General features: G+C 28.6%; 1 protein-coding gene across 3 annotated transcripts in view; it reads right to left on the bottom strand.

Annotated features, from left to right (window-relative positions):
• Window positions 1-14,051, bottom strand: part of LOC126895156 (protein tincar) — a 35,159-nt gene that overhangs the window by 4,546 nt on the left and 16,562 nt on the right. For all 3 annotated transcript variants that reach the window (XM_050666699.1, XM_050666700.1, XM_050666701.1), the window contains 6 exons: window positions 6,883-7,055; window positions 2,044-2,361; window positions 1,839-1,979; window positions 1,443-1,636; window positions 750-1,356; window positions 357-519 (listed from right to left, as the gene is read on the bottom strand). In XM_050666699.1, the coding sequence (XP_050522656.1) occupies window positions 357-519; window positions 750-1,356; window positions 1,443-1,636; window positions 1,839-1,979; window positions 2,044-2,361; window positions 6,883-7,015 (1,556 nt within the window). In that variant the 5' untranslated portion in view covers window positions 7,016-7,055. The remainder of the gene's footprint in view (window positions 1-356; window positions 520-749; window positions 1,357-1,442; window positions 1,637-1,838; window positions 1,980-2,043; window positions 2,362-6,882; window positions 7,056-14,051) is intronic.

Consider the following 14,051-nt stretch of genomic DNA (forward strand, 5'->3'; position numbering starts at 1 on the left):
AAAAAAAAAAAAAAAAAAAAAAAAAAAAAAAAAAACACATCTTAGTAAAACCAATACCTTCTCAGCTTCGCATCGAAGCTAAAAATGAGTATTTTTACATAAAATTTACCGTTATACAGTGCAACGCATAAAAGATCTTGTTACATGGGTTTCTTTCCAAAAGTTTGCACTTTATTTTAAAAGTTAAAAACTTTAAAACAATATAAGCAAACACAATTATTATAATTGGCTTATCAGTAACATTACTGTTTGAATAATCAAAACTTATTCTAAAGCATACATTTAAAATATACCGATGCAATAGATTATTCAATATTTGCATGAATTTTAAAAATTCGTAATTTTTATCTGCTTACTTTTTAGAATTTTTTGATCGTATACAACTAAAACAACCAGAAGATAAATCGTCTGATTCATCTATTTCACTTAAACAGCTCCGACCAGAACTCGATTTTGGCCGTGGCCAATATATTTGTTCATCGCTCATCGTTTTAGGCGTCCTCTTGGATTTATTCTTATCTAGATATCAGAAAAAATTATTATTAGTTAATTATTCAAAAAAATTATAATAACAGAAAAAGAATGACGTATCTAGGGAGTCTTAAGGATAAACTGTCATGGCTGTGCTAACGCAATACTTTAGGTAAATTATTTAAAAAACCAGCCATATAATTTATTTTTGTTGATAGACCTCTCATTTAAAAATCTTGAGTACACCACTGTAGATAAATAAATATTATATCACTAACCAGAACTCCATCGAGTACAGTCAACTACTACTCGTTCGACAACAGAAGTCACCATTCTTTTAGCAGTCTTTTCGGTTATCGAGTAAGTTCCACCTTGCGCTACTACCAACATGGGAACGCGGTTATCATCAGGCTCTTCTGTATGTTCTGTTGGATCGTACTCCAAGAAGAGATGCAATTCGAATTTCCAACACGGCTTCAATGTCAATACTGACCACATAGCTATCCACACAAAAACGTGAGCCGTAGAATTAAGCAGAGACACTAATACGACACCGTTTAAAGATGAACGGAATACAACTATGGCGTTGTAGAGCAAAGGGCTTTCTGTGGCGATAACGGCCAACAAAATGAGAACACTAGCGCAATACGGCATCAAGCTGGAATACGCATCGGTTAAGCTTTTGTGGTAGCTTCCAGTCTGTCGTTTCACATATGTGTTGAAACGTGAGTATCCATAATAATAAATTACCGAATTCGAAATAAATATCAAAACTGTAGTGACAGTAAAAAGAACCGCAGTATCTAAGTAGTCCAAGACTAAATTGTATGAGCTGGTGCCTCCCGGAAGTTCCTTAATCATTTTACTGACACCCAATACTTGCATCTATAAACGATTGAAATTATTTTGTATAATAGCTACAGTGTTATCTATACATTTGTCGAATTACATAATTTAAATGAAAATTTTACCTTGTAAAGTATACTTGTAAAAACATAAAGTGACAAGCATTGTAAAGCATTGGCAAATAGTTGAACCGAGAAAAGTGTCGCAAAACATTTATTTGTTTCCCAAAATACCGAAGCATAGCGACCACAATACACAAATAGAGCCATCGCAAAGTTGAAAAATTCGATAGACATGGCGCTATCTTGTTCGGATACATCTGTAAAAAGTAATACAATTAATTATTGTTTGCTCAACTTATACATAATTAAAAAGGGATTTTTTCTAAATTTGATTTTTTTTTTTTATAATAATTAATTATAATTAATTAAAATATCAAGGATTTATCAAATATTAATAAACATCTAAGTGGCAATATCAAATTCAGACGAAATATTTGTAGAGACAAAATTTTAACTCACACGATCGTAGAGTAGGTAATGTCTGTGGAACCAACACCGATTGAGTTTTGGGCTCAATGTGTAATTTTAATGTTGTATTAGACGTGACTGCGTGATGTCCATTTATCACCAAAAAGTCCAAATCAGTCTTCCAGATTTTATCTATAAAATTAATGTAAATTAAAAAAACTTGTAATTTACTATTTTTGTTATTCATACAACTTACCAGTGGGCATAAGACCAGCCTGTATCATTCTTGCTTCTATCATGAGTTTAACCACTAGCAAAGCTAGAGCAGTAAACGAATGCAGAGTTGAAGAAGATGGAGGACCATGTGTCCAACAGGAGGATAGACGACGCCGTCGAATATCCAGAAGATTTCCAAGCTTCTCTGAATCGTTGGCCATATTTCCGGTCCGAAAGGCTGCCGTAAACGCCACTAAGGGAACCAACACAGCCGCCATGCCGATGGTGGCCACGAAACAATGTACTTCGAAACGAGGAGGTAATACACTCTTGGGTGGCCATACTACTTCTAAGTATTCTGTAAACAAAAATCATATTACATCCTCTTACTTGCAATAAGTAAACATATATTAAAATATTAATACTCAGGTATAAGTATTTAGCTATGTAAAATAATCTTATATTTATATTTGATAAGTAATCAAAATTATTTTTAAATATATAAGTATCATTATTTGATTATTTTTAACATTAATTTTCCTTTATTTATTTTCAATACATATTTCTTTGTTTAATTGTGTTTACAATAATAATGCACATATAATTTGATAATCTCATTACAAAAAACATTTATAATCCTATAGTTTTGTTTAAGTCATATTCTATAGTTATTACACCAATTTTTTGTCTAAAAAATACATTTCAAATTACAATCAAAGAGAAATAGAGCCAAAGTATCAATAAAAGCTTTATAATAATAATAAATGACACGAGGCAATTGCACGTTATTGAAGACCAATTTCTGATTCATTTTATAAACTAGTACACAAATTTTAATTAATCGTATACATATATTATAAAAAAAAAATCCAGCACAGTGGTGACGTGACATAGACGGATCAAGTATAATGATATCTGACAGTGATTAAAGTCACTATCATAAAAAACGCTTCAATGCAAATCTGTAGATAGTGTTTAATTTTAAAAAATTGGTGGATTATTCCAAAATCTACATGATTTCCTATTTTCTAATTTATATTCTGATTACAAGTTTTATGATTTAAAGTGTAATATATGAATATATATATATATATATAAAATATATAAAGGGAAAAGGTCTAATTAAAAGAAAAAGTATATTGCATTATAGAAGAATATAAATAGTGTTTATCATAAAATATTATAATGATCCATACATTTTTTCAAAAGGTCATAGCATTATAAAGTAAAAATTATAAAAAAGAATTTTTTTACAAAAATCGTATTTTTTTTTATTAACTTTGATGTCCGTTTTTACCATGAAAATATTTTTTTTAATAATAAAGTATATTACACTAGCTTTAATTTTAGATATATATAAAAGTGTCAGACCTTCCGAAACACTTTCAAAAGTTAATTTTTTGTGAAAAAGTTGTCATTTTAAATCCCCCTGTGGGCAGGTAAAGAGTCAGATTTATAAAAAAAATATAACAAATGATAGGTAAAGACATCATGCCTCTATAAAAAAAAAATGATAAAATTTCAAAAATTTGTGATTTTTTAAATTTGTAATTTTTTTTGGAGATTTCACCCATTTACGGGGAACGAGTGAATTATTTTTAATTTATTAGGGTAATATCTTTGACTAGATACGATTGGTGATCTTTTGACGTATCGTTGAAAGAAATCAGTTTGGTGAGAGCTGAAAAAAAGCAGTAACAGATACAAAAAAAAAACACATCATAGTAAAATTAATACCTTTTGAGCTTCGCATTGATGCTAAAAATAAATAAATATATGTTCCTTTTCGTTATAATTCATAATTTATTTGACAGGCAAGATGACATTCATTAGTAAAAATAATATTTAGAGTTACACTTTTGAATATTTTTAAGGAAAGTTAGTATTGTATATTATAATTAAAATATAAGAAGTATTTATGCTTTGAGAAAGAAGCGAAATAAACTTAAAACACAAGTGTAGTAGATAAGCAACTATAATATTATGTCTTAAATGAACATTTTTATTAACTAATAAGTATAATTAACTTAAAAGTCTCTTAAATTAATTTAAATATATAAATATGATAGTAAAAGTTTGATTTTAACAATAATTTCTACAACTATAAAATAGTGGTGTTTTTTGAAACAAAATGTAAATAACAATTCAGTAACAACTATGTGTTAATTATATACGATTTAATTAAATTTAGTTGCTTTGTTTCTAATTCATATTGATGTTTGTTAATTATGCTGTGCCAACAAAATTATTTCGAAACGTCGTCGTATGAACTCTTACGTATTTCAAACAATTGTATTTGCTTCAATTAGTTATAATCAAATAAATTCCTCTATTTTGCTGACAATTCAAACTTTTTTCATTTTATATTAATCATTAATATTGTTGAAAAATAAGCTATCAAAGTGATATTTTTGGAAACCTAGGCAGTAGTTTTTTTTCACTCTTTTTTCTCAAAAAGAAAAAATGTAATATTTTTTTTTAATTTAAATTTAGTAGTTCAAAAGCATAAAACATATCTTGAACATCGTGTTGACAAAATATTTTTGCTATTCTTTATTATACACTACTATATTAGTTTACAAAAAAGTTTTTATTGGAATGGGTTTTACATTGACTTGATTCATCAATCACTCAAAGACTTATCGTTGGATTTTTAACACCTCATCAATTTCTTCAAAAAATACACCCACGGCTAAACCACAAGTTTCGTCAATAATGTTTTTCTCTTTTTCTAAAACTGAACAAAGATTGCATCAATCACACTAAACGATATTTGTCATGAATAATTACTCAGTCGGTGTAATTAATCAGATTGATTAAATTAGAGTACAGTCTGTATACTAATAATCTTATTATCTGTAAAAGTTAGTGAAGTGCTATGCATTAGAGTAATAAGCCAATTTGTATTGTATTAATGTTTCAACACGGATTAACTCTCTTTAAAATGACTTTATGTGGAACCGATAGTGAATCGCTTTTGATCTCTTTGAACATATAAGATAAGAATTGCAAGCTTAGGTTCCCTAAACGTATAGGAATCTCGAACTACACTTTTAAAGAACTATTTTTGGTTTACACGAATAACTCAAAATAATGTTATTTAAATGATAACTCTACCTTGAATGTAGAAATTTGCGCTGTTCGCAAATTAAGCTTGGAACATTTACATTTAAGTTAATTATTTAAGACTATTAGTAAAAAGTTTGGTTAAATAAGTTAACAAAAGACCACGATTAAAGTGTGAAAACATAACAACAATAGCGAATTACTCACAATACCTTTGTATCCAAATTTATATTTCAAGTGGGTTTCATACATGATAAAATTACAGAATAAATTCGGTTACTCGCCCTAACACTCACGGCTGATAAAATAAAATAAATGTGTATTAAATAAACACATGTAGAATGCCGTAGGAAAAAAAAGAACGAAACAAGGAAAGTCGATTTTAGAAAATTAACACGTGTAAAGAATTACTTAAGAGACGAGCTTAGTTTGTAACTTGCCAGACTGTTTTTAGTCCTAAAACGTCTTGATCTCCATTAGCTATGAATGACATTTGAGTGCTTCAGAAGAATTACTACCTCGTTTTAGTATTTTTTTCTTTTTTCCACGGTATTTCTTTTTATAAAATTTCTGTTTTTAAATTTTACATATAATAAAACTTCTACGATAAAAATCTCAATTATATCTATGCGAGACCTCTAAGACATTTTCACCTAATTACACACGATAATTAATCTCTTCTTAATTAATTATTTTTCTTCTATTGCATTCAATAAGCTAATGGATTTTATTGTGTTTTAAAATTACTCAATTAATCTTTTTTCGTTAAATTATTACGTATTGTCACAAGCAGCTAGTATAAAATGATTAATGAAAAGAAAATGGCGTGTTAAAAAAAATGGTTAATGTATTAATTGCATTCATATTTATTTGTACTTGTTTTTCTAACCGTATTAAATTTATATTAAAGAAGAAATAATATATCATAATTTTATTATTAATTCTTAATTTTTACGTAAGCCTTTCATACAAAATATTATTTTATTTTGAAATAAAACATGAATGAAAATGGAAATATGTTTTTTACGTTATCAAAACCAATTTATTCAAAAATATAAAAAGTAAGTAAATAATTGACTACTGATGTATTAATATTAGAAAAATATTAATTATTATATATAGCGAAAAATATTTTGGTATTTACATTTTTATATATCGATATAACATTTGAGATAATCGAAGTTATCGGTTGGCCTAATAAAATGTACTTCCAAGTCACTCGAATTTATATTAAATATAGTGAAAATTATTATTTTTTCAATACTTCGCAAAAATACTTTCTAATAATTCTTAAGGTTTACTTTATACCAATTATACTTGAATTACAGAGAAGATTATTGTGTATCTTGGGTATAAGTCCCATCTAGCCTAGATGATAGTTTCATATATGGTGATAAATTTCTTCAGTTGGACCACTTTGGATTTAAAAATAAAATAATAACAATGAAAAGTAGCATGTAGAAAAAAAAATTAAATTCATAAGCCCAAATGTTGTTCACATATGTAAATAGCTTTCTTAGAAAAACGCTAAAAGGACAAAGTAAACCAAATTAAGTGACTCTCCCCTACTTTTTATTATTTAAGAATATTATTGATCATCCAAAAACTATCCGTGATGTATAAGATACTTGGCTATTTTAAACGACACTTTTTTTTTTAAAGGCAGAACAATATTTTTTGAGAATAACGTTTATTTATTTTATACTCTCAAAAACATTGTATGAGACTATTTTGTATGAGAGTCTCCTATAGCATATTTCTACAGGAATATTGTAAAATATGTTTTTAGTACTTTTATCAAGAAAATTCTTACCAGACAGTCTTCTTGTCGCTAGAAGGACGGAATATACATTCAGCACGGTTGCTAATAAACCATACCAAACGGACCATAGGCTATTGAGTTGACAGAAATGACCTTTGATTCCATAGTTGTTTTCCTGCCCCATTACTTTTTCGGAGTTTCATTCATTTTATTCGCTGGTTTTCCTGGAAAATGTTTGATAAATAGTTAATTCATTTACAATAAATATAAAATAATATAAATCTCTATAAATATAAGTGTGGGTTTGAAAATAATTGTGTAGGTTATGATTATTAAGATTTAATGAAATGCATACAACAACAGAGTAATTATTATAACATAATTGTTATATATACTAATGTAAACTTATTATTTATAAGAGCTGCAGTCAAAAGCATTATTCAAAATTTGATTTTTATTTACACTACTTATTAATGTTTTATGACATTTCGACGGCTTGTGTGTGTTAAAAACCCTATATTTTTTCATTACAGAACATTAAAATCAATTCTTACGTTAGTTAAAATAATAGATCAAGTGTAAAGACTGCGCCTTAAAGCAAACATTTAGTTACATATTTTCATCTTAATTACTGTATTTGTTTGTTTTATAATATTCCCGTTGGGTATAAAACGAGGGCATAACAACAATAAGTATTTGTGTATCAAATAATTATTAAGTCATGGAAGTCTAGCTATGTATTTCTCTGTTGACACGTTATGGACAAGCCCAAGTATTTTGTGAAGTTACAGTGGAGATAAATATAATTATATTTTTAAGTATACAACGAGATTTATGTCTTTCTAACATAATGAAACTTTTGCCCTGGAGAAATGTACAGAAATTGAATTATTTAGTAATACGAATGATTTGTATGCCCCGAGCTTTTGAACTTAATAATATTCTACGAATTTAATTATTTGTATCAAATGAAAAGTTTTGGAAATGTCGAAAAATTCCATAATCAAAAAATTCAACAATAATTGGTAAGGTAAAAAAATTATTATTATTTTTTTTAGCAGATGTGAAAGTTGAAAGTCGGAATCATTTGAAACAAAATATTAGAAAAAAAAAAGAGTATAAAATAGATTTTTCTTTTGCCTTTGATGCCTAGTTGAAATATTAGATACGCATATAAAGTCATGCGANATTTTGGAAATGTCGAAAAATTCCATAATCAAAAAATTCAACAATAATTGGTAAGGTAAAAAAATTATTATTATTTTCAGACTTAAAAATGTATAAACAAAATATTTAAATTGCTAGATTATTTTTTTTAGCAGATGTGAAAGTTGAAAGTCGGAATCATTTGAAACAAAATATTAGAAAAAAAAAAAGAGTATAAAATAGATTTTTCTTTTGCCTTTGATGCCTAGTTGAAATATTAGATACGCATATAAAGTCATGCGATACGCTCGTTTAAAGTTCTTTGGTTACTGAAATGACAGTCATTGTGTGACAAATTCTATTCTAGCCAATATAGAACACCTTGATTTCAATAAAGTTCTTTGTTTCACCCATATATAACGGTAAAATTGATATCGATGATGCAATTAACTTCAACACGAACAACTAGGTTAATATTTCTGTCGACTAACTACAAAAATGAGATCTTCTGTCTTATCTATAACGCTTTAAACACCAGGTTCATATTTATTTATTTTAAAGGATTTTGTAGAGTCACACAAGAATGATATTAGTAAATTATTCAGTATTTCATCATCTGTTAAGTACTTAAGTACTGCTTTCTTTAGTGTTTTCAATCTTTTAAAAATACTGTCATTTATCTCTATGCATCCTAAGAATAACGCGTTAAGAAGTAACAATGCACTTCTAAACTAGTTGTACATTACATTTTAATGTTATGACGGCTGAGTAAATGTTATAAATTATACCAATAATACAACACGGTTATTACCTCGAGTCGATTTTACGTACACTGTTAATCTAGTCTATCTAATCATGTAAACGTCAATTATTATACTTTTACCGTAATTGTATTAATATGAATGGGAAAATTCTTTATGTTTAACTAAAAAATTTTATTTTTATGATTTAAAAAGAAGCCAAGTATTATCAGGTTACCGTCCGAACGGTTTACACTAGTAGCTAGTTGTTGGCTGTCATCGTGTTCACTTCCTTCAAAATTTATAACTTGTTATTGTGTTGTGTACGTTCAATGTTTATTATAATGTATAGTAACCCTATGTTAGGGTTCACTTTACAATCTATACTCACAGACCCGTATAATAATGTATTGTCCACATCGTTAAGGATCATTTTTAGTTTTTACACCACTATAAATAAATAAACCATTAAAGTTGTACCACACTAGTACAACGTTGCGTTTTTGTTGTACTTATATGATCGTGAGCTATATTTTAGGGAATTAAAAAAAGACAATAATAATTCAACTGCCTAATACATTGTGGTAAAACAATCAGCAATTGATAATACAACCTAATGTGGCCTACTGAGCAGGAATAATCCATGTAAGCTGAAACTTATCCGGATGCCGAGGTTGGCTTCGAATTAACAAGACAAATACCATAATATAATTACAACTCAACATTTAGTAAACCAATTTTAAATAATTAGATTTGTATAACGACGTTTAGGACCTCAGTTGAAAATTCATAAATACACTGAAACGTTTAATCGATTAAATGTCCATAATCACTCTTTAATCATTTCTTTAACGTTTAATCTAATTTCAATAATAGAAATTGACCTAATACCAACTTGATAATGCCTATAGCTAAAATGTTTTCAAAATATAGATTTATATCTAGTCACAGAAATAAACTGAAGTATTATTTTATTTGTTTGAAATTTAAAACCTTTTAAGAATATAATAATAACATGGCCGTAATATTATATCACGAATGCGAACATACTCGTAAAACGTGTACAAATATTTATTTAGCAGTCTGTAAAAATAATAACAGTCAAATACTACCAATAAATTGAATTTTCGTTGACCGTTCATGTCATGTTATGTATTATTCGAATCATTTGATTTTCTGCAATAAATGTTACAAATATTTGATTAAATTCAAACATTGTATTATTGATTCACGATAAAATTAGTTTCAAAAGTTACGCAATTCACTTTAATATTACGAGTATTAATTCCAATTTTTGCAATTGCATTTAAAATAGTAAATAACATTATTACTACATTTGAAATAAAACTCGATCTTCCGAATAGTATTATTCAAAGATTATTTTTAAAAAAATCCAACCCCATTATTAAAAATAGTTTCGATCAATAGGGACCTTAATTTATATTCTTTTTCAAAGTATTTAAGGTCGCTTTACTTATGTTTTAAAATGTAAAAACTAACGAATATTCTGGAACGTCGTTTTGTTTTATTGTGTAATTTTTTCGGTCTGTACTTCAACTCAAGCGGAAATTATATGATAAATTATATTTATTGCGCAAGGAAAAATTAACTCTGACCTTAATTTTTATGAATGATGTACTTTAATTGTATTAACAATCTAATTAAATCGTTGGTAATTGTAACATTGTTTCCGAAATATGTATCCGCAATTTTTTTGTAATTTTTTTGTGGCTTTTTTAGTTTTAGATTAATATTTTTAATATAGTTTTGATTTTAAATAATATTAGCCACAAATGAATAATTTTTATTATATAATCTAACCAACAGTATATCATAAAAGTCAACATATCAAATAATAACTGCATAGTAAATGAATGCTATCTTTTGCATTTCTTCGAATTTATAAATTGACAATAAATACTGGCCAACAGAAGAACTATGTAAATAATGTCATATTATAATGTGTAAGATATAATGTAATCGATACATTTCATACAATTTACGAAAATTGATGTCTCACAAAAAGACTGTAGTTACAAAAATTAAAACACTTAAATTGATCAATTAGATTATGGTTAACCTTCTAACGTTAAATTTATATTAAATTAATAAGTGTTGGTCATGGATCATTTACTCTTTTTTGTCGGAGGAACCTTAGGAATACCAAACTTATAACCGATACCCGCAATTGTATAGAAACGTGATCTGATGTCTGATGTCATTTCAGCTCATCGACATGACAGTCTACGTCATTGCCACTGTAAACGAATTTTCGTATACACACACAATACCCATAAGTCTCCAAACTACGCCTTTGGAATAATATTAAACCGTCAATGACTATTGTCTTTTTATAGGAAGTCAAAAGAAAACCAAAATTTTATAACGATTTCATTTTTTATAATATTTACACGTTTACCATCATCGGACATTTTAAAAGAAAAAAATAACTAAAACAAGCAATACAATAATATAAAGTTCTATGTGGAATTTCACAAGTATTTCATTATACCAAGCACGGACATTAGAAAAATATACGTCCTGAGCAAATACCAAAGGATGACGGTTCTTTTTTATTCAAGTGTACGACAGGCTTATGTTAATAAAAAAATAAAATACATACACATCGGCTACATTAGTTGAATATAAGACCCTTCAAAATGAAAATTGTACTCCAATTTATTATTCCTATAAAAGTTTTATTTGTCTTTTTTACCTCGAATTACAAGAAATTCCGTAGAGAGTAAACCTGTAAAAGTACTCGAAACTAAAATTTATTAAACGAGCTCGTACACAAGACTCTTCAACACGCTGTTAAGTTTAAAATCACTTGGCTACCGAATATAAAAACTTTAGCAGCTTTAATACGTATTAATTAAGTTATAAGTTTAATTACAGTGTGTGTTTTTATTGCATTTAAATGAAATATTATAATTTTCAACGGTATACTTTATGTTTATAACACACTTTCTTTACTACACTGTTCAAGTATTATACAATTAGTTTATTTATAGGGACAACAGCGTGATTAATTTTTGCGTGGAAATCTTACCAAAGTATTTCAGCAGTCCACAGAGATTTTATCTTCTTTAGGATTTTAACAAATCTCTATTGTAATGTTGTGATACAAATAGTTTTTCCAAATACTCCTTCTTTTTGTTTTCAATGTTATTTGATGGCAAAAAAAAAGTTTTAATTGTTATTCATTAGAGAGAAACAATCCCAACAAATTTAAAGTCCAATAATGTCCAATAATCATAGTTTAAAAAAAAATCTACGCCTACCCAAAAGAAACTAAAAACGAACAGGACCCTTGGAAAATATATATGTAAATATTACATACATTATAAATAATAGCTATTAAATGACATGTTTAAATTTAAATATACAATTAGAAAACCAAACATGGTATGCATTTCCATTTTTCATCCGTTATGACAATACAGAAATATGTTAAAACAATGGTCTGCACAAAGTGTATAACTGTAAGTAGACGATCACACAGTGTGGTATACCACGATTTAATATTTAATTTTTTACTTGAACACAAGTTGAACATACACCACGAGTCATATCCAAGAAGAATAATAGTAATGAATATATTTATTTCAATAATAAAAAAACGAAATATAAAATCTTCGTGCAACGAAAAAGTTTTTGGTGTATTATTATTTGATTTGTTTAAAAATATGCAAAGTTATTCCACGTGCAAGCCCATACAACAAAAGTTACGAGGCGTCTGAATGTTCACCTTTATATACCCACCGGCCACTGGTTCGGAAGTCGAAAACTCCGAGCCATAAATCCCACAGCCCCGACAGTTGCTTTTTTACCCCGAGCGTATAATTGTCACGGCGGCGGAACAGTCGGCTGCCCGTCAAGAGAGAACAATAGGAAACCTGCAGGCTTAATGTTACAACGTCACGATAACGTTGCAGCAGCGTATACCACGTACGTTTGTTTTCGCAATCGGCGCCAGTCAGTGTATTTTTTTACACGCGTTTTTTACGTTTACGCATACGTTTTAAATCCCCCGACGCTTTTTTCATTCATTGCCTGCGGTCGTGACTCGGTGTGCCATTATTATTGACGAACCTTCAACACGGTGTTATTTCGATTACGACGTCCGCGGAAAGTCTGGTAATGTTGTTATTGGGATACTCATCAGAGAAAGAATTTGCCACGGTAATGCTACGTAAAGTCAGAACATTAGATGACTTCCACACAAAACTCAAACAAATAATCGAAGGAATGGTTGCGTAAAATATTTCGTTGTTTTACTACAAACGAAATACCTCTCGGCGATCTAAAAACATTTTCGCAATTTTCATGTCGGAAATGTTTTACTAAAATTTGAAATTCGTACGCACTTTGGTTACAGGCAAAATAAATCAAACAATTCAATTATTATAGAGGAACGTTTAAAACGGGTTACGAAAAATATAATACAATGTACAAGGTTTTATTTAATATTTTGTAACCAGAGAATATACTTTCGATTTGCATAAACGAAAAAGGGTCTAAGCCAATTAAACAATCGTAGTCGTTAAAATCAAACTTCGCAATGGAAACATAAATTTCTTTGAAACCGAACACTTAACGGTTGGTTTTTTTCTGACAGATTTTAACCACTAATATTAATATTTTTTTTCGGCGGTCTTATAATGTATATTTTACAGGAAATGCGTTAACATGTGTAAGGCGTGTCGTGAAGTCAATATTAACGGACACCGAGAAAAAGGATTGTTGAATTAGTTAAAACGCGTTATTTAATAACGTACAAGCTGTGCAACCGCCAAAGTTGCGATTGATTTATAACATTGTAGTATGTCACCACACAAACCGCCCCGAACGAATAGTAATTAATTTCAGACAATTATGCGCTTACGTTAACACACATAAAATAGTATTAACGTTATTACTTCAGTGCATCGGACAAAACCTATTTAAAACACCCCTGAGAATTGTGTGCATAGAAATTTATGTCGTACGCGTCGTGTCGGTCAACACTGACGACATTTTACTTTCTTAGTTTTGAAGAGGTTCTCACGTACTCTTCTACATATGTTTGTCGTCAGAAATGTTGTTTTTTTTATCACTCTCGCACATACATAGACGCATTCACATAGATATAGTACACGAGCAACAATACCATAGTTCATAAAACGGTGATGACTTTTGTTGCGAACGTTGGCGTTAACATGTCGAAGGACAAACGGAGAGGCGAAAGGTCCACCGCGTTTGGCGACCTCGTTTGTACTTTTCTTGTGCATAAGTATTATACTACTCTTAGTAAACGTAGACAAAAACTTTTCATACGATCCCAATAGAAAA

This window comes from Daktulosphaira vitifoliae, unplaced genomic scaffold (genome assembly GCF_025091365.1).
Source record: "Daktulosphaira vitifoliae isolate Bord-2020 unplaced genomic scaffold, ASM2509136v1 Scaffold_1, whole genome shotgun sequence".
NCBI classification, from domain to species: Eukaryota; Metazoa; Arthropoda; class Insecta; order Hemiptera; family Phylloxeridae; genus Daktulosphaira; species Daktulosphaira vitifoliae.